The sequence below is a fragment of the Aphis gossypii genome, chromosome 1 (genome assembly GCF_020184175.1).
Source record: "Aphis gossypii isolate Hap1 chromosome 1, ASM2018417v2, whole genome shotgun sequence".
In the NCBI taxonomy this organism is placed as follows: domain Eukaryota; kingdom Metazoa; phylum Arthropoda; class Insecta; order Hemiptera; family Aphididae; genus Aphis; species Aphis gossypii.
The window spans coordinates 127,008-149,862 of NC_065530.1; the positions used below are offsets into that span (position 1 = coordinate 127,008).

The 22,855-nt window shown below is 25.4% G+C and overlaps 1 protein-coding gene across 2 annotated transcripts; it reads left to right on the forward strand.

Annotated features, from left to right (window-relative positions):
• The first annotated feature begins 16 nt into the window (after positions 1-16).
• Positions 17-20,897, forward strand: LOC114120839 (angiotensin-converting enzyme). Of its 2 annotated transcripts, XM_027982887.2 has the most exons (12): positions 17-360; positions 3,459-3,681; positions 12,528-12,686; positions 12,762-12,861; positions 13,003-13,146; positions 13,345-13,536; positions 13,609-13,706; positions 13,901-14,195; positions 17,535-17,778; positions 17,881-18,123; positions 20,137-20,312; positions 20,590-20,897. In XM_027982887.2, exons 2-12 carry the CDS (start codon positions 3,463-3,465, stop codon positions 20,622-20,624), a joined length of 1,905 nt encoding a protein of 634 aa, XP_027838688.1. In that variant the 5' UTR covers positions 17-360; positions 3,459-3,462; the 3' UTR covers positions 20,625-20,897. The 2 variants fall into 2 exon arrangements, with proteins under 2 accessions (XP_027838688.1, XP_027838689.1); XM_027982888.2 differs by lacking the exon at positions 3,459-3,681 and having other exon boundaries at positions 19-360.
• Positions 20,898-22,855: the final 1,958 nt, after the last annotated feature.

Below are 22,855 nucleotides of genomic sequence, written 5' to 3' on the forward strand. Positions count from 1 at the left end.
ACCCGAATGAAAATGTAAGATTTGTTATTATTATCTTCAATCATCATCGACATCTCTGACCGTACACCAGCGTTATTCGTCGTTCAGTGTTATATTAGTTTCGTGGCGTGCGAATTTGTATAGGACAGCTGAGATTCAAATTCGATTTGCTTTCATATTCTATTCCAGCGACAACGTAATGTAATAAAGAAGCCATTATATTATAGTGGCCACTCGTACCTACGACGCTGACGACGGCGCACGCACCAGCATAACACTAAATTTCGCCGCGGCCGTGGTCGCCTTAGCCACGCCGACTCAACGATTCCTAAACGGCCGTCACCACTACAGCACGGACACTGTGATTAATGTTCTCTACAGGTTAGTGATAAATTACCAATATTTATTATCCAATGAAATCATTATGAACGCGTGTAGACGTATCATACATAATAATAATAATAATATAATAATGGCGTCGATAGTTTAAGTGTTCCGATACAATTGTGTATACAAGTATATAGACATTATTCGTATAATAATGTATAGCATATAATTATTAAACTATTTATTTATTATTTTGAATTATTTTAAACTGCATGTAGACAAGTTTGCAGTTAATATTATATAGCTCAAGTTTTTATTGCCAAACTTTTAGTTTATTTAAAGTAATTGTATAATTATCTTCAAAGTTCTATTTAAATATAGTTAAGTAACTATGTCGGTACGTAAATACAAATAATGTTCAATAATCTACACTCTACAAGCGTTAATTTTTTTTTCTATTTTTTCTTCTTTAATTCATCAATTAGTTATTTTGACATTTCATATGAAAAAAAGTTATCAAACGAACATTATGATAATCATTTATTTATTTTGTATATGGCCGATGATCTAATATAGTATAAACTATAAACTAACTGAGTATTATACAGGGGTATTAAACACGCGATGTCAAAAAAAATTCTTAGTAAATTAAAATTAATCATACTTTTCTGGTTGTTTGGTTGCATATTAGATTTTAGTTAAGGTGTATTATATTAAGTAATATTATTTTTTTATTATCAATCGTATGCAATAATTAGGTATATATTAGTATAGTATAATATATAGGTACCTATTAAAGCAATTGTTTAATGTCGTTAAGTTAAATACTAATAAATAAAGGAACTTTGTAACTTGTTGTATAAAAATAGTTCAAATATTTTATTATGCTTAATTAGGAAATTTTATTTTTATAACATTCATAATAATATTAAGGTACCTATGTAACTATTATTTAACTCTAAAAATTTATATATTTCTTGTTTCTACGAATTTAGTTAGATATAATATCTACAGCGAAATGAAAAGTAAGCTTTTGTATAGGAATGTCTATTACGTAATAGGTTTTTAAATTATTTATCTCAACATGTGATGAAGAATATTATGAAATTTAATTGAATAAAAAAATTACATCTCTTTTATTTGTTTAGAAATGTATCACGTAAATATAATATTGTGATTTGTAATTTGATATATACCTAACTTGAGGAGAACGGTTTTATCAAATTGTATAGGTACATATTTTTTAAACAAAAACAATAAACGGTATAATATACACTTATAATAAATAATAATTATATATTTATAAAATATTATAAAGTATAATTTAGCTATTTAGGTACGTTTATGCAGTGTAAAATCGAAAAGAAAACTAATCAATTTCATATTTTCATGTAGTATATTGTCTTATCAAAATATTTATAAGACTGATTATATTATGTAGTAGCGAAGTATATTACATATTATGTATAGTTGGCGATTGTTAAGTAATTATTAAAATACATGTTCACATATTGGACGCATGCTAAATTGTAAATGAAATTGATTTTTTCTAAAAATTAACCTATGACATTGGTGATCAATGATAATGCATTAAAATTTATAAATTCTTACTGTTAAAGAACATATTAATTTTAATAGAACATCAAGCAGTTATTGCTTCTAACTTAAATTATATTACCTATCATATTTTTTTAAGTGTTGGTACCTTGGCATCTATTATTTTAAAAATAAAACAGATTTATTTATTATTTTTAAATCATTTTAAATGCATTCACATTTTTTTAGTAGATACCTACTGCACATATTATATATTATTTTAAATTGTTAAGTATTATAATTTAAAACTACGGTTAAGTGTACTAATTAACATAATATTAAATTTATTTATGTAATATGTATACATTTCATAAATCATAATATAAGTTCATGCTTAAGTATCTATGTATAAACATCGAACAAGTCAAATAATCCGTTTTATATTAATGAAATATTGAGTAGATATAAACTAATATGTAAGTACACGTCAGGTTCAAAAATATTAGTATGGTTTTAATTAAAATATACTAAAAAAATAAAAGTAAATTTACTAAAACTTTGTATTGATATAATGATATTACGTAGAAAAAAACACATAAATTTGACCAACTCGATTTTTGCTATTGTATTTAAAAAAGTTTATTATGCTTAAAGACGTGAAAAAAAAAACAGTTATTTATATTTTTAATCATAGCTATAATATAATTATAATTTATATTGGGTCAAAGTTTTTTCAACAAAATGGCAAGGTTGAATGACTTAACTACAATGTCTGTACGCTGTACAGACAGTGCTTAAATCGAAATAACGAAACTGGTTTTCTTTGTGCTTTATTAAATTAATCAGACCAGACAAGGCTGTAAATAACTAAACCGTTGAAGTTTAATCCTGTTCGTGAAAAAATAAAAAAAATACTCGTGATAAAACATTAATAATATTCGAACCATAATATTAAATACCTAAGTATTAAATCTATTTAAGTAAATATACATTTATCACTTTTAGTTTGTTTTACAAAAAAAGTGTCTGCAACTCTTGTTATGATGCAACTTATATCTGTTAATTGTCTTTGCAACGTCCACTATTGTTGTTAATTCTTTTAAACTATTTAAACTGCATTTTTTGTTTATTGTTCATAAAATGTCGGATTGATTTTAATTTCATATTTCATTATAATATAACACAACATGCCACTCAAATACTCTATGTACCCATTGCTTTATAGAACACTTAGGGAGAATTAATCATATTAAGGCAATGTATTGTTCTTCATGTATAATATAAATAAATATACTCGAAGTCAACACAAATATTTAATTTTTTTTGATATAGGTAATATAAAAAATAAAAATATTCGTATAATATTGTTTTTTTTTTTGTAAAATAAAAATTGAGCCAATCAATTTATATTACTTACAAAATCAATAAAATTCAATTGAAGCTACAATAAATTTTGAAATTATTATCTTTATTATTTTTTAACCAATGTCCAGTTGTATATAAAATAGTCAATAGCAGCTAGAGTTATTAAAATACTTAGTAAAAAACATCAAATTGATCATTTTTTTTTTTTGTAAACAGCAAGATAATCCTATGTTTGTAATATTGTGTTATAGCACCATGATGATAAAATTATATTGTTTGTATGCTATATTATGGCTATCTGTTACGATTGTTTGGCGACCAGTACTATCTGCTGGAACAAAAAAGTATTCTGAAATTGAAGCTTCCAAATATTTGGACAACGCCAATTACGCATTGACTGAATGGACAAACCGAGTCATACATGCCAATTGGAATTGGTTAACAAACTTAACTAATGAAAATGCTGAAAAAAAGGTACTTGCATATTATTTACTTAGGTTTCACTATAAACATAGTATCAAAGTAGTACTTTATACTCAACAGATTATTATAACGTTTACTATTTACTACTTATTACATAATTTATTGAAACTCAAGTTTCAACAGTGAATAATGTGATGAACAGAAATAATTATTAATTTCTTTTAATAATAAATATAATATATTTTTACGTGGGCTGAGAATTTTCAATAATTAATAAATGAAATGTTTGTGACATACTTACATTTAAATACACAAAACACATACTAATAATTGAATAAACTATAGTATTTGACTACTATCAAACTATGTAGATGATAAAAAATGTACATTGTTCATTTACTGGCAGTTATTAAAAATTAAATGATATATAATATATATCTATGTACCTACAATTAATTAAAAGCCTATAATATATTGTGTTTTATGACTTGTTTTCTATAAAATGTTTAAGTGTCTAGTTATAATTATACTTTTGTATTCTATTTATATTATATATTTATACATGTTGACATTGTTATTTTTTTGTAAAGTGGAGGAACGTATTAAAAAATCGTTATAACTTATATATAGGTATTTTAAATTTTGAGTAATTTTAAAGAATTATTTAAAGTTTAGTAAAATAGTATTTTTTTTTTATCAATTTTACACGGGATATATTGATATTGCATACCAAGTTAAAAAATAAAGCCATTTTTCAAACGAAATACACATTAATTACATATTAAATATTTATTTTAGTATATTCAAGAAATTAAGAAACTAAAAAATGTCGAGTTCTTGGTGTTTCCAAATTATACTCGCCGTTCTTTATTTAGGCGTAATTGTTTTATATCAAAATGACGCTATAAGTCTATAACCCGTTATTACCATGGCCGTTTTAAACCAAAAGTTATAAACTGATTTCCGGTAAAAAAATTAATTCATAATTTTAGATATTTTTTGGCAACATTTTATGTATAAATTATGTTTTTCATTATTATCACTATATTATTTAATCGTAGGCAGAAATTGTTTTTTATAAAAATTCTTTATCAATTTTTACGTGGGTTCAAAATTTGGTAAATAAACTATAAACTTGTGTATATTGGTAAACTTTAAAGTGTAAATAAATCAAAAACTTCAGGAAATATAAATAATTTAAGACATAAAACAAATAGTTGAAATGAAAAATACATTCATTGACACTTAACTAGCTTTGAGTTTGTTAAAAAATCTTATCTAGTATTTACATAAATGTCTAATGTTTCAAAATATGTTTAAATTGTTGTCCTTTTTATGTTATTTTCTTTTCTTATTATTGAATGCACAATTTTGACGCTAAACTTGTGATTTTTGTAATCATTAATATATTTTATGCTATGTACTGCTTTTATAATTTTACTTTTATCCACTATTCGCTTAATTTAATTTTATAGTTAATTGCATTATTCCAATACCTAAACTAGTGGTGTCTAGTAATCATAATAAATTAAACAATGATTTTTAAACTCAATTCTATTGACTTTTATTCAACCATTATATTTATGTTATACTAACACTTGAATACCCTGTGTATTAACTATATCAACTATTAATCCAGTTATATATGTATATAATAATGTACGTTGACAAATGTATTATCTATGTGATGAGTAATAGTAGTAAAGATAAGATGTAAATATTTGTTTATGATCAATACTTGTGATAAAATAATTCAAATATATACATATATATATGTTATATATATCCTAATCATTAAGATTTAACAAATTTAACAGAGGTTTTTAAAAATCTAAAATATGCTATTAATTTTTTTTTGGTAAAAATCGATACATAAATTTTGGCGGAAAATGATCACGATGATAACTAATGAGAAAAATGGAAATCGTCTTTTATTTTAAGAGACTGTACTTCGGAGCTAGGTAAATTGCCAAATTGAGTCCACGATAATTTGTATGCATTTTGATAGCGGTAGTTAAATCTCGAGTATAAAAATGAGTAGGTAAGTTGGGTCCCAACTATAAACTATTGGCGCAATTAAATTTAAAATATTAAAAACACAAAACTTTAATATTTTATAGTTTTATATTTATATACAATTTACTTTTGAATTCAGTTACAATTATACATAATAATAGTGGTACACCACGTGGACACCAATTAATTCTAAGCATCATGTAGGTAGACCAGTAGTTCTCAACCTTTCTTGATTCATGTCACCTTTAACCACTAGAATCAAACACTGTGTCACCTTAACATTAAAATAATAAACAATCTTAGCTGTATATTAAATATTTAAAAATTATTCTATTATTAAAAAAAATAGTATAGTACACAGAAATAAACATTCAAAACGTTGATATTAATAAGATTTTTTTCACAAAAATGTATTTATTTTAAATGTTGTTTTCTTTTTCTCGTTGATTTTTCGTGTCACCCTTTAGCTGGGCCTATGTCACTCTTAGGTGACATGTAACTCGGTTGAGAACTACTGGTATAGGCAGCTATTCTTATCGCGGATTTTATTACACTAGCCTAAGCGACTTTCTACATTACTGTACATAACGTTGTAACTTTGATTAAACGTAATTAAGATACGTTTATAAATATACGAGCATATATACACGTCGCGTAGGTATACATATTATTCGTTTATCGTTTTTTTGTATCAGTTAATAATAAGTTATCATTGATTTTAATGACGATTACACATGCATATAATTATAATATGTACGATATCTGGGCTATTTCATTATATTTTTAGTAGCAGGCTATACGTAAACTTATGACTATATCGTGTCTTACAGCTATAGTTATAGTTACAGTTTGTTTTTCTTTTAATTTTGGAAGTGGAAATATTAGCTAGCGAAAAAAAAACAAAACTGTGATTATAAAATTTGGTCATGAGTTAAGGTTTTACAAGATGTTGAAAAATTAAGTACAGAGATGGACGTAATTTGACATACTATATATTATTTAACGTACTAATATTTTTTTCTGGGACACAACTTTTTAATTATTTTTACCATTATTATTTATACCATAAGGCATAAATTAATTATTTAGAACATAATATTATAAAAACTACATATATTATAATTTATATATTTTTTTCTGGGACCCAATTTACTGAGATAAGGTCATTTGGGATCCAATATTTTACTAATCTTGTGTACTTCCTATTCGTTACGTAAAAAAGTTAAAATATATCCGTCATCCTTTATTCATAACTAAATAGGGGGAAATTTATTAGAGTTTATGAGTTATTAATTATTATACGAGTATCTCTCGGATGCCTCATGCCCGATGGCTGCCACTAAAATAATTGTATATTTTTTCGCAAAACATTTTTTTTACGATTGATGAAATAAATTATTTGGTAAAAGTTTTTTATCGAATAGGTAATTAGTAATTACTAATTAATCCATGAAATCAACAAACGATTCAAAGGATAGGTATTATACTTTTTATACTTTACAGGTGCTATATAATTACAAAATGGTTATATTTATTCAATATCTTGTGTATAGGTATCGTGAATACAATATAACCACCACGATGTCGAAATTATATGAATATATGATCATCATTATAACGAGTGACTTAAGTAATATTAATGGGTAGTATAATTTATATAATAAAATTGCTTTAGACACCCGAGTTTATTGTTATACGTTTAAAGTACTTGTTAAAAACGACATGTAAAATAAACGAGTGTCGAACTCTTAATGTTCTCTGATACAAATGGATTAAGTTTTAATCGAATCAAAAGTCAGTATAGTACTTCTACTAATACCTTCATCGAATTACATATACCTGTCAGAATAGTGAGTGTTGTCAACGTGATAATCCATTATTTTAAATTAATTTTTAATCACGCGTCAATTTTATTTTAATATTGAGTTATGTTTTAATAAAAACTGATTTTACGTCAAACTATTATATTAGCAGACATGTACGTGACGCGACGCTTAAAATCTTATTTATTTTGAATTTTTAAACATTATATAATATATAATGTATAATATGTATATTTTATGTCTCGGTGATATTATAATATAATTTTGCAGACAAGTATATAGAGATAACTTAAAATAATGGCGTTGTAAAAATAAATACAAGAATGCAGTTTATACGTTGTATATAAAGCGTCTAGAAGGTTAAATAATTATGATAAATCGTTGTTAAAAATTATAAAATACATTAAAACTTTTTTATTCATCACATGTACGAATACTTTAGTAACTATAACATAAAATATTCAATAGAATATTTTGAATATAAAAGCTAATAAAAAAAAAAATATATATTTTGATTATTGATTTTACGATTCTAATTAATACATTATAATATTTGACATATATGAACTTTATCCCATCGATGACCACTATATTATAAATTTTTTAATTTCTTTACAGTATATACACTATCTATTTTCATATATATGTCACGGTAACTAGTTTTGATAAATCTTATGATAAACGACTATAGTATTGGTAAAAATTCGAAATATTTTCTAATTATGTGATATTCTTTCCTTTTTCTTTATACTTATGTAGAAAAATAATAATAATCAAGTAATAGTCTCAAGTTGATGTAATATACACTGGTCACTGATATTAGGAAGGCTTTTGATACTATATATTGATATTGATATTGGTGTGAACAAAGCAAGTGATAACAAAAAGAACAGATGCTTGAATATTGAGAAATACATTTTGCAAAACATAATAAATGAAAACATCATTGAGTTACCAAATCGGAAATTTATGACTTACGCAGTTACGCCGATACTCACAGAGGCAAGTGCGGATCCAAGGGGGACCAAGAAGTCATAGCCCCCCTTCCCCAGTAGACTCTGGCCAAATGTCTAGTATGTCTATTTTTGATAGCTGATAAAATGCATTATTGTTTTGCCATACCATTTTTAGCGAAATTTTATTTAAGATGCTCCCTCCCTATAAATATAAAAGAACAGGCCTCTTTTATGTTCCAATTTTGTGACGAAACCATTTAACTTTTTTCATTTTTTTTTTTCACAGAGTTGATCCAAATATTTTATTTAGTTTCACCACCTTTCCGGATTTTTCATTTTTTTTTTTCAACTATTATACTTCCGTTACAATACAATATTGTATTAAAAAAATATTACATTGTAATAAATTATTGGTGGACAACCATGACAATAATTAAACTTCCGTTACAATTTTGTACCACTCTGCTGTACATTAAGTGCCGTGTGGATCACTATTATAATATTATAGGAGTGTTAAATTTGAATCCAATGATAGTTATCATTGTATACGAAAAACGATTCTGAACGAAGATGATTTGTCAGCCTAGGATATATTATTTCCAGTGGTTGGTGAAAAAGGTGGCTTATGTATAAATACATGTAAATGTACAGGCCTGAATACACCAAAATTTAAGTTCTTTTATAATTATTGTAAGCTAAAATTATGAAAAATCTTATATTAAATTTTCAACTCTTAGCTACTTATGCAAAAAATTTTATGAATTATACCTACAAAATAATTTGCAAATATTCATGATTCTGACGAATTTTTGTCAATATTTGAACTTCAAATGCTAATAAAAAAAAATTGTGCCTATGTATTCTTATAGTTTTTAAATTACTATAAAAGTAACTAATGAGAAATTTTGAATTAAATTTTCAAGTATTCTTTTTGGGCCAAAAAAATATTATCGACACTTAAAAAAAATTTTTTCAGAAAAATTTAAAATTTCAGTTGTCTATAAATAGCTCAAAAAAAGTCAAAATGTTTTGAAAATTAAATCATGTAAAGGAAATTCCAATCTAAATAACTGGTGAATTTTTTAAGAATCTATGAATTATATTTTTTGAATAATAACAAATATTTAAAATCATTTGAGGATAAATCGTTATCGTTACGATATTTCATAAAAATTTAAAATTCAAACGCACATCACATTTTTTCTATAATGATGCGTCGAGTTTTTTTTATAACTACTTGAAGGAAAACTTATGGAAAACTTAGTGTTGTATTTTAAATCCTTAGTTATTAACACAAATAATTTTATGATTTTTCAACTTCAAAATTACTTGCAAATTTTCGCGTTTTCGACAGATTTCGTAAAAATTTGAACTATAAACGCTTATAAAAATAAATTGTGACTAACGATTTTTAATTTTTTTTAGCTACAATAAGAAACCTTGTATTAAATTTTCAAGTTGTTTTGGTCATCCATAATTTTTTGAAAATTTAACTATATATAGATAACACTAACATAAATATTTGGTAAAAATTTCAAGTATTTACAGTGATTAGTTTTTGAATTACAACCATAAAAAAAATCGATTTAGTCAAAGACTGGTTTTGTGTGAAAATTCCCGTTTTTCCGTCACTTTTTTTTTGTTTTTCTCAATTTTTTTGAAAACTGTTGGAAAATGTTTACTTTTTACCTGTATAATGCACCAAGGATATTCACTTTTCCATCGGAAACCACCCCCGAAGTTTGAAATTGAAGCATTATTTCGACTATATAGTTATGCTGTACACAAACACAAAAAAAAAACAATACATTCATCATTTCTATCAGATTCTAAAATAAATAAAATAATATTTTTTCATTTTTTATTTTATTAAAACACGTTGAACGCCATGTGGGTTTTTATAGTTTCTTCCAATGTTGCCATGAGACCCAAATTTGGTTCTTGGTGAATTTTTTTATATTGCCATGAGAACCATATTAAGGTTTCACTAATACTGTGTTTTTATTAATTGATACCCAGAATTGGTTCTCATTTATCGGTTTCTTACCATTAAATTCGTTATCTACAGTTTGCGCACTATATTTTGATAAGAATAGTGAAAACCTAAGATCATTGTTACAATTGTATTGCAATTATTACTAAATGTAAAAATGAAAAATATATTTCATTTTTTTATATCATGGCAATAAAAACCAAAATTGTAAAATCATTGTTGGCAATCATAAAAATAAAGTTGAGAACCAAAAATGGATCTCAGGGCGCTCAACCTGTTAAATAAAATTGATAATATTGTTATAAAATCTAAAAGTGAAAAATATTACATAATATATTTAAAAAAAAACAATAATAATAAATACACGGAATTTTTTTATGAAATCGAAATATTTATAAAGGCGTCTTATATAGGCAATTTTGATACATATTGGTAATATAATATACCAAACATATTTTATACTTGTAAGTTATTAGTAAACATTTTTTTTACATTTATTTTGAATAATAATAATAATTTATTGTAACATAAATCAGATAGTTATTTCAGAAGAGCTGTAAATACCTAATAATAGATGAAATAAATATAAATAATAAATTAGGAACTTCTAATAACTTTTGTAGATTTTGAAGTTAGTAGAGAATTAGACAATACTCACAACAAGAATAAACTAAGAAATTGTGGGTCCTCATTGGCCAGTTTCTTCATACGAATAATGGGGCGATTTGTTAAATAATTACAGCAGCTAAAAGGAATATGAAATGGGAAAGAGGATCTGGAAAAATAACTAGGAACTCTGAAATTAACTTTAGATAGGAAGGCAGGGGCTTAGGTTAGGTTAAAATCAACGGGGGACCAACTTCATCACTAATAAGTTTAGAAAGGAACGTAAGGTTGCCCTGTTTTCTTCTATCGCATAGGGTAGACAAACAGAGACGCTACAACTCTGGTTTATACTCATGAGGTTAGGCTACTCAATACCAAAAGCAAAAGCGGCAAATTTTAAAAATTTACGCTGGACTCTATCGAGTTGACAACTACCATCAATGGTGCATGGTTCCCAGATACTCGTAATCATACCATACTCTAAAACAGACTAAACGAAAGAACAATATAAGGTCTTCAGAGAACTAGACAATTTAAACTCACCAGAAATATTAACTGTTTCAGAGTTATTTTTTGCATCTTATTATGACCCCATATTACAATATGAATATATGATGCTCATGTAAAGAAAATGCAAATCTAAATAAGTGGTGAAATTTTCAAGCATATATCTACAATTTATACTTTTTGAATAATAACAAATATTTAGTTTGAGGATAAATCGTTATTGTTACGAGATTTCGTAAAAATTTAAAATTAAGACACTCATAACATTGTTCCTATAATGACGCTGCGAGTTTTCTTTTTTAGATATTTGAAGAAAAACTTATTGAAAACTTAGTATTGACTTTTTTAACCTAATATATAAATACAAACAATTTTATGAATATTCAACTACAAAATCACATGTAAATTATCGCAAGCTCGACATATTTCGTAAAAATTTGAACTTTAAACCTTAGGTATAAAAAAAATTGTGATTAACGATTTTTTTAACTACAATAAGAACAACTTATAAGTAACCTTGTATTCAATTTTCATTTCTTAGCTACTTATACAATTATTTTTATGAATTATTATACCTACAAAATAATTTGAAAATATTCATAACCAATACAACAATAAAATAAAGAAATTGATTTTTTTGAAAATTGTTAGAAAATGTTTACTTTTGACCTATATAATAATGCACCAAGGATATTCATTATTCTATCAGAAACCACCCCCGAATTTTGAAATTGAAGCATTATTTCAACAAGATATTCAGCATATCTTTACAGTTTATACAGACACAAAAAAAATACACATCATTGTAAAATAAATACATTCATCACTTCATTCAGAATCTAAAATGAAAAACGTATAAAAAGCTTATACATAGCATATTAAGCTTTATGACAATAATTGTTATTAATTAGTATATTAATTATAATAGTATATTATATAATATGATATCGACATTAAAGTCTATATATATAAATGCAATTATTCTATTTTGAATAGATCGCCATTAATTTGGAATTTAGCAAGTTCTTAAAGAGTATGTGGGTAGAAACTGTGAAATATCCATGGTCAACATACAAAGACCCGGATATCAAAAGACAGTTTAAATTAATGTCAGTATTAGGAACAGATGCTTTACCCGAAGACAAATTGAAAAAAGTAAGCACAAAGAGTTTTGATAAAAATAGAATAAATGCTTGCATACATTATAATAGTGTTAGTAATATTTTATAGCTAGATGAAATCGTTTCGGCCATGGAAAGTTTGTACGGCAGAGCAACCATTCCTGAGTATGGCGATAACAATTTAAATCGAACTTTGAGTTTAGAACCAGGTATATATTTGTATTAACATATAAGTATCAACCATTTATCATTTATACTACTGTAAATTATATAATGTACAAAAGATTATTATTAGTTAGTATTTAGTATAGTATTATTATATTATTAGTTGTTTTTTTTTTTACTTTGAGATATAAACGACATATTGGATAAAAGTACGGATGTAAATGAACTGAAACATGTATGGGTACAATGGAGAGAAGCCACAGGAAAAAAAATTCGACCTATGTATGCGGAATATGTAAAATTATCTAACGAAGCGGCGAGATTAAACAGTTGAGTAGTATTATATATAGTACAGAAATCTGTATCCGCTTTAAATGATGCAATTTACGCATACGAAAATATAAAAATATTGAACCATATAATTTTATTCTTAACCTACTCATAATTTTTTAATTTATACAATGCGTTTTTCAACTTTATTACACCGTTAAATTATAATTTATTCAATAAATTGTTGCATTTTATAGATTACACAGATAATGCAGAATTTTGGATTCGAGGATACGATGTCGACGACTTTCGGCCGCGAATGGAACATTTATGGAATCAAATCAAACCTCTATACTTGCAGATACACGCCTACGTGCGTAGAAAGCTATGGGAGCTATACGGTAGCTCAGTGATCACAAGAAGAGGACCTATACCAGCACATCTGCTCGGTAAATTTAAGCTTATTAAATGTTGTTAACATATTATATTATTTATAAAGTTCCATATATTATGTTTATTAGGTGATATGTGGGCGCAGTCGTGGGAACGTTTGGATGACTTTACTCGACCTTACCCAACTATCGATGATGTAAATCCCACTTCAGCCATGATAAATCAGGTAATAAATATATATTTTTAATGTAATTGATATAAATTAGTTTTTTTGAAGAAAAATTAAATTTCCTTCCATTTGGTTGTTTATTATTATTATTATTATTATTTTTTGTTAAATTAGTATATAATATGACAAACATTATACTTCAAATTTCAAACACAACCAAAAATAAAATCGTATTTTATTTTCAATTTCAGAATTACACTCCGAAAAAGATGTTTAAAGTAGCTGAAGAATTTTTCACATCGTTAAACTTGAGCGCAATGCCCCAAACTTTCTGGGAAAAATCTATTTTGGAGAAGCCAAATGGTCGCGATCTGGTATGCCATGCATCCGCTTGGGACTTTTATGATTCTAATGACTTTAGAATTAAACAATGTACATCAGTAAATTTTATGGATTTTATAACTGCCCATCATGAGATGGGACACATCCAATATTTCTTACAATATAAAGACCTGCCGTTCATATACCGCGATGGAGCTAACGAAGGTGCTAATGTATTATTATATTAAATAATTTAATAACATATTGTAGTCAGTATTATAGTACGTATTATAGTACGACTATAATACACATATTATTTATTAGCTGAATTTTTTAAAAGTTATGAAAATTTAAACAGTTATGAATGTTAACCTAAAAATGAAACAAACGTTAAAAGCTTTTAAATTAAAAATAATATTTTTTTTCGGTATATTCATTAATTTTTGTCTTGCAGAATAAAGTAATATGCATTACACAATACTTAAGGTGTATTTTTAATAGTAGATATACACTATGCCCAACAATTTTTATTTCTATACTTTTCACTCATGAAAAACTTTATATATATAAGATATGTAGAAAAAGCACATTACGTATTTACCTATTGATTTAATTATTTAAGTATTTATCAGACATTTTGTTAGTGTAACATTAAATTATAATAACTATTGTTATGAATAATAAAAAGCATTTTGACAGCAATGTAGGTATATTGAATAAATAATATTGTAATTCTCTCTTCATATATATTTTTTATTTATACCATTAACATGCATGTGATTATTTATTTATGTATATACAATAACGGCTGATGATTATTGATGAGAATACCTATGTTTAAAAATGTTGTATAACATAAAAATACTATACTGTCATATAAGATGTAAAGAGATAATAATCAATTTAGATTTTATTTTAAGCTATACACAATTAGAAGTTACCCATCAGTGATACTTTACTAGTGGCTTCATCTGCCACAGTTTTCATTAAAAGGACTTTATATAATGTGTAATTTGATTTGAACTGAGGGGCATTCGTTGTTTTCCTAAGGCCAATGTTCTGGTATTGTTGAATTTTATTTCATTGGTATTTAAAACGTTTGCATTACTTCATAATTGGAGTTTATAGGTTTATAAGGGTTTGAGTAATGTTCTGTATACAAGAGTTTTAACTTTTAATTCACAGTATTAAATTTATTGTTTATCAGAGATGTACCTAATATGTGGAGACAGTCGTTTAAAGCAAGTTTGTTGATATGGCCATATGGATATGAGCATATGGCAATTTTAAGTAGGGAGTTTATTCAAATAGGGTCCTAAGTACCTATTTCTAACATTGTATCATGTGTAGGATTAGAAACATTATGAAGATAGACATAGAAATGTAAAAAATGACATGTTGTATGTGCTTAATAAATTATTATAATCCTGCATATGTTTCAGTAAATTACGTTTAACTTTTTTAGTCCAACTTGGGCCACAGTTATTCAACCTTGGTCCAAATTTTACCTATGATAAAATTAAACAAGTCCATTACATTTAAACGTGACTAACCTTAATCAAATTTAATCTTAATACTACCTATATTTATATTTTTAATTGTGTGCAGATGGGTAAATTTTGAAGAAAATTTTTTAAACTTTTTAATGTTAGGTAGGTACTTATAAACTATAAGACTTATTTAATTAGTAAACTAGAATGTTTTATTTTTTTTATATGTTAATATACAATCATCAGGTACAAAATATATTTGTTAAATTCAAAAAATTGTCTAGTATTTTTTTAAAATTTCAAATAGTGCTCCGAGTTGGTTTAAGTAAATTATAAAATAAGTTTTTCATAAGAAAAACATGAATACCTCAAGTTGTCAATATTCGGTACAACATGGGACAAGCAGAAAAATTAAAATTAAACATAATAGAAGGAATAATTTGTATGGTTCAAATGCAATAGAAATTAAAAAATCAAACCTTAATTAAAAAAAAATGTTATATTAAAAATACCTCTAAATTTATTAATCTTTAAGTTATTTACAATATAAATTCAAAACAGTCCCAAGATTAGCCGTTTGACAATATTGATTTTATAATGATGTATTTTTTTTTTTTGTGTCTATGTACAGAAAACTTGTTGAAATAATGATTCAATTTCAAACTTCGGGGGTGGTTTCCAATAGCAAAGTGAATATTCTTGGTGCATTAGACAGGTTAAAAATAAAAAATTTTCAAAAAAAATCGAGAAAAACCAAAAAAAAGTAACGAAAAAACGGGAATTTTTACGCGAAACCTGCAGCTTTTGACCAAATCGATTTTCTATAGTGTTGTAACTCAAAAACTAATCATTGTAAATACTTGGAATTTTCACCAAATGTTTATATTGGTGTTGTATATAAATGGTTAAATTTTCAAATTTTCTAAGTAATTTTGAAGAGTCAATGAAAAAATTTTGGCTGCCCAATAAAGCTTGAAAATTTAATACAAGATTCCTTATGAGTTATGAGTTGTTCTTATTATAATTAAAAGAAAATCGAAAATCGTTAGTCCTATTTTTTTTTTTTATTCGCGTTTATAGTTCAAATTTTTACGAATTATGTCAAAATCGCGAATACTTACAAGTAATTTTGTAGTTGAAAAATCATAAAAATTATTGTATTTATATCTAAGATTGAAAAAATTCAACACTAAGTGTATTCCATAAGTTTTCCTTCAAATAGCTATAGAGAAAACTTGAAACATCATTATAGGAAAAATGTTATGTGCGTTTGAATTTTAAATTTTTACGAAATTGCGTAACTTTAACGATTTATCCTCGGATGATTTTTAATATTTGTTATGATTAAAAAAGTATATGCATGGGCGCCCATTGGGGGGAAATAGGGTACTTGCCCCCCCCTTGGACACATAATATTATGAACTTGTAACTCAATAAATATTACCATAATATTATTATATTTGTATATTTGAAATATTCGTTTTGGTTATTTTTTTTTTTATAAGATAAGAATTTTTTGGCCGATCAAAATACTTGAAAATTTAATACCAGATTTACCATAAGTTTGACTAACAATAATTATAAAAGAACTTAAATTTTGGTGAATTCAAGCCATTAAAACATGAACCACCTTTTATACCAACCACTGGAAATTGTAACTATATGACTGACAAATCATCTCCGTTCAGAACCGTTTTTCGTATACAATGATACATCTTATTGGATTCAATTAATGTAATCTATCAAATTATAGTAACCTATTATACAGCAGAGCATTACTCACTCGACCACTCTTTTTTTTTATTGATAATATTACTATAGTTAATAATTAAACCCTTTATTTATATGGTCAATATAATATTTAGTTTCTTAAGAAAGTTATAGTTATTTAAATTCGATTTTATTTATGACGTCTGCCTATAATCTTAAATTCTAATCAAGTTCTATGTGATAGTATGTTATGACAAAAAACATAGTCAAGCAGTAGTTTTAGGTATCTAATGTAATTAATAATTGATAGGCAATAAAGCACCTAAATCTAAATATTAATATTTATTGCTTATTGTCTTAACAGGTTTCCACGAAGCGATCGGAGATACAATCGCTTTGTCTGTATCAACACCAAAGCACTTACATAAGATTGGTTTGTTACCTAAAACGAGTCGCACATATGAAGCCGATATAAATTATTTGTACAAGATCGGATTGGACAAAGTAGTTTTTTTACCTTTTGGGTATTTAATGGATCTATGGAGGTGGAACGTATTCAAGGGACTCACGACGGAAGATCAATACAATTGTGATTGGTGGAAACTCAAGTAATTATAGATTATATTTAATATTCTTGAAACTTTTATAAATGTTATATTCCTTTATATATAGACCATTTTGAATTAATATAAAAACTATGTTCGTTATAGATATTCTTATCAGGGAATCGAGCCACCGGTGACCAGAACTGAGAACGATTTTGACCCGGGATCCAAATACCATATCGTTGGGAACGTGCCATATATTAGATACTTTGTGAGTTACATCGTACAATTTCAATTCCATCAAGCATTATGCGAGAAAGCTGACCAGTTTGATCCTAAAAATCCAACAAGTAAACCATTACATGAATGCGACATTTATCAAAGCAAAAATGCCGGAAACGCTTTCAAGTGAGATAATATAAAATATAAATACAAATAAAACATATTTTTTAATACATAAATCTTAAAATATTATAAACTAAATTTTGATTGGTTAAGAATTAAGATCATAAACAAATGCGAATAAAATATAGTAGGTATTTTAAATTTATCGAAAATAGGTAGGTACCTATGTTGTGTTCAGTGACCAGTGTTGGAATAGATAACTAAATTTTTTTCTAGATAAAGATAAAGATAATTTTTTATTTATCTAGATAACCCAACACTGGTTGTGTTCCTTTAGCAATAAAGCCTATTTACCGATTTAATTCAGATATATATTAAACGAAAACATTACAAGTAGTTTTAAAAATTGTCGTACCTACAAAAAATCCAAAAAATATAAAAATATATATACTTATGAATCGTAAAGTTAATTATCATTAAGTTACGATAATAAATATTATCATTTTTAATTGGCATTATTTAGTATAAAATATAGTTTTTAAAAATATATTGATCACCAAAATAAATAAATAAATAAATAAATAAATAACTATACATTTGAATAATAATTATTTATAATCTATAATATTATTTACTAAAATTATGATTTTATATTCTGAATGAAATGATGAATGTATTAATTTTACATAGTGTGTGTTTTATTTTTTTTGTCTATTTACAACAAAACTTGTTGAAATAATGCTTCAATTTTAAATTTCGGGAGTGGTTTCTGATGGCAAAGTGAATATCCTTGATAAATTATACAGGTCAAAAGTAAATATTTTCCAACAATTTTCAAAAAAAAATCGAGAAAAACAAAAAAAAAAAGTAACAAAAAACGGGAATTTTCACGCACAACTAGTTTTCGACCAAATTGATTTTTTTATATGGTTTTAAATCAAAAACTTATCACTGTAAAGTATAAATACTTGAAATTTTCATCAAATGTTTATATTAGCGTTATATATATAATAATATATATTGTAATGTATATATATATATATACATATATATGTATATAATATATACGGTTAAATTTTAAAATATTTTAACATATTTTGAGCTATTTATAGACAACTGAAATTTTCGATTATTCTAAATATTTTTGAAGTGTTGAAAAAAATATTTTGGCTGCTCAATACAACTTAAAAATTTAATGCAAAAAAATCAAACATCGTTAGTCACATTTTTTTTTTTTTAAGCGTTTATAGTTAATTTTTGTACAAGTAGCTAAGAGTTGAAAATTTAATACAAGATTTCCCATAAGTTTGACTTACAATAATTATGAAAGAACTTAAATTTTGGTGTATTCAGACCATCAGTGACGTAGACATGATTTTTGAAGGGGGGGTTAATATAGAAAATGACATAGCTAAATAGGAGGAGGAAATTGGAAAATCCCCCATCCTCTCAAAACTTTTTACTTAAGTAGTAAAATATTTAACAATAAGAAACATTAAATTAATTAATTTTAATGGATTCAAATTTCAAAACTCACATCAAACACAATAAGATAAGCTATAAATTATAATAAAGTACAAATAATCATAGTCGTCATCGACCATTTTAACCAAATAAACATTACTTTGCAGGTCTTTGCTATAAATAAACTAAAATAAAATTATAATGGTATTCAGTTTTGACAAAATATTGTTAAAATTCAATAGCTCGATTGATCATAACTCATAATATAACAAAATATTACATTATAGTGCATAGTGCATATTAAATATTCCAAGCAAAAACAAAAAATAAGAGTGCCAATGGAGGGGGTGGTCTGACCCCCTCGTTCCCCTCTTGTATACGCCACTGTAGGCCATGGTTATACCAACCACTGGAAACTATAACCTAGGCTGACAAATCATCTACGTTCAGAATCGTTTTTGTATACAATGATACCTCTCATTGGATTCAAATTTAGTACGTAAATTATAGTGACCTACTATACAGCAGTGCGTTAGTTACTTGGCCACTCTTTTTTAAAATTAATAAAAACTAAAAAACATAAAATAACTTAATGTGTTAACATTATTTTAGAGACATGTTAAAATTAGGATCTTCGAAACCGTGGTTTGATGCTATGGAACTACTAACTGGTCAGAGGGAAATGGACGCTAGACCTTTGTTGAACTATTTCAACCCTCTATACGAATGGCTTAAAAATGAAAATAAAAGAACTGGAGAACATCTTGGCTGGGAAACAAATAAAAAAAGTAATTATCATATATATTATAATATTATATAGTATGTATATTGTATTTTATATAGGCATTAATATTTTATATAGTTATTAAATTTTAAATATATAAATTTCAAAATTTCAAAATAAAAAAAGGCACTTTTATTAATTATTATTTAATATTTTTCTTCTTTAAATGTAGACTATAGTCAATAGGTAGTTTTTAAAATCAAATATATATATATATATATTATGAGTTATTTTATAAAATAACTATTTGTCTGTGTAATAAATATCATTTTTTTTTTCAGTTTGCTTTAAGAAGGATGAAACAAGTCAACCTTAATTTTGATTTTACTTCTTTTATTAGTGATCAACAGTATTATAATCATATATTTATTATAATAATTCGTCTATGGGTTATTCGATATAATAGTTATATTAGATACCTATTTATGTTTCAGTACATTTGTATGTGTACATTACTATTTCATTAATTTATTAATATACTAAGTTTTGAATTAAATTTCAAAAATAATTTAAATTGTACTTAATATACTTTATGTTTTATTGTTGTTATTTATTTATTTAAAAATAAGAATAATTATTATAACTATAATTTTCCATGGCATTTATTTTTATTTTTAATACAGGAAGAGCCAATGAATGGCTATTGCGTTAAAGCATTAAGACTTGTTGCATGCCCTGCCACCTATACGTGCTAACACCTATACCTACATATAGGTAGGTACGTGCATAATATGATATATCATCAACACAGTCATAAAATCAGTTTTAGACTTTTAGCATAGGCAATAGGCATAGGTGGAAATTGGGGGGCTTGCGGGGACTAACCCCCCAAGTGTAAGGTACAGCTGCTCTAGAACAATAGTGCCATATAGATTTAATAAGCATATATTAATTAGCCCCCCCCCCAGAAATTTCATAAAATTTCCGCTTATAAACATAGGTATTCTCACTTAAATAACTTTGCTGCGTTAGTGTCCTTTATATAGACGTGGTTGTATGTTTGATTCCACCGTATATACGACTCATAGGTTTAGTGAATAGTGATGTACGACGTACCTATGCTGACAGACCGTTTCTGCTCAGAGTCGTTTTTCGTATACAGTAGTAAATCTTTGAAATCAAATTTAACATATTCATCTCATTGACCCCTTCAATACCTATTGTATAGCGTATTATAAAGCGTTATATTTTACTTAGCCATCTTTTTTGTATATGTCTGAAGGAACTTTTTACTATAAAAAATACTTAAATTTTAGATTTCATTATCTTTTTTAATAGAAAAATAAATCAAGTGAGTCAAATTAAAAATGTAGGTACCTACTATCAAAAGTAAATGATTCCCACAACTTTTCTTAATAATTAGAAAAAACTAGAATTTTTGTACAAAATTCAATTTTTTATTTTATTGAAATAATTTAAAAACGAATAATAACTATAGCCCGAATAGATACTTAACATTTTATTTAAATTTTAAATTATAATTTTCTAAACATGGTTCAATTTTTAAAATATGCTGAATAATTGATAAAGAGCTTAAAAAATTAGTATAAAGTTTCTTATAAGTTGTTTTTAAAGCTTCATAGAAATATTATTTTATGTTATTTATTTTTTTTATAAGCATTTGATGTTCAAATTACGACAGAATAATTTTTAGTTAAATATTTATAAAATATTCAATACTTACATCTATAAACTCTAAAACTTAAAATTTTAATACCAAATTTTTCATAAACAGCTTATCTCGATTCCCGAAACCAAAGGTTGGTTAGTTTAGATATTACCACTTTATTTAAATTTAAACTAACCATTCTATTTACGTGGACATGGGTTGTCGTATGACATGATATATTATTCGTAGGAATTTGAAAATTGTATGTATTCTATTGTATTTTAAAATTTTTTTAAAATTTTATAAACACAATAATATTTTTAAAACATTTATATAGATTAAGTTTAAGCTATTGCCTATTATCATGAACCTATTTAGTATTCACACCGTTCTACAGTAAAAAGCGGTGTTGAGTGTTGACTCAAAAGTTAATACCAATAATACATTTTAGAATTATATACTTTCTATATTATATTATGATAATATGATAAATGCAATAGTTTTTCAAAAATTAAATCAACCTCTACCATAATATTAATAGTATAAAATTAAATTAAAAATAAATAATTAATTATAATTAATTTTTTCTAACAAATGGTATTCATTTCATAGTAATGTATATATTTATCATAAAATATACTTAGCAGTATATAGGCTAAATAGCCTTCTTAGTACTGAATCGTTTTTCGTATAAGTATAATGTTATATTATCATTGAATCCAAATTTAAAATATTATAGGTACGGTCGTACGAATGCATGTAAACTTTACCATAAAGTTTACCGCAACTACCTTTTTAGTTTTCACTTTTAATGAACAATTTAATGTTTAAATGACAATATTAATACAAATACATAATAAATAGCCGTATAATATATTAATTTAACACAAAATGTCGTATATATTAATTAATTAATATTAAATAATATTATAACACTA

What these genes read in the sequence shown, in the direction of transcription:
- LOC114120839 (XM_027982887.2), top strand. Translation starts at nt 3,463, where the DNA reads ATGATGATAAAATTATATTGTTTGTATGCTATATTATGGCTATCTGTT. An exon ending in ATGAAAATGCTGAAAAAAAG is followed by an intron (nt 3,682 to 12,527) that starts GTACTTGCATAT and finishes TATTTTGAATAG; the next exon opens with ATCGCCATTAATTTGGAATT. An exon ending in CCGCGATGGAGCTAACGAAG is followed by an intron (nt 14,196 to 17,534) that starts GTGCTAATGTAT and finishes TTGTCTTAACAG; the next exon opens with GTTTCCACGAAGCGATCGGA.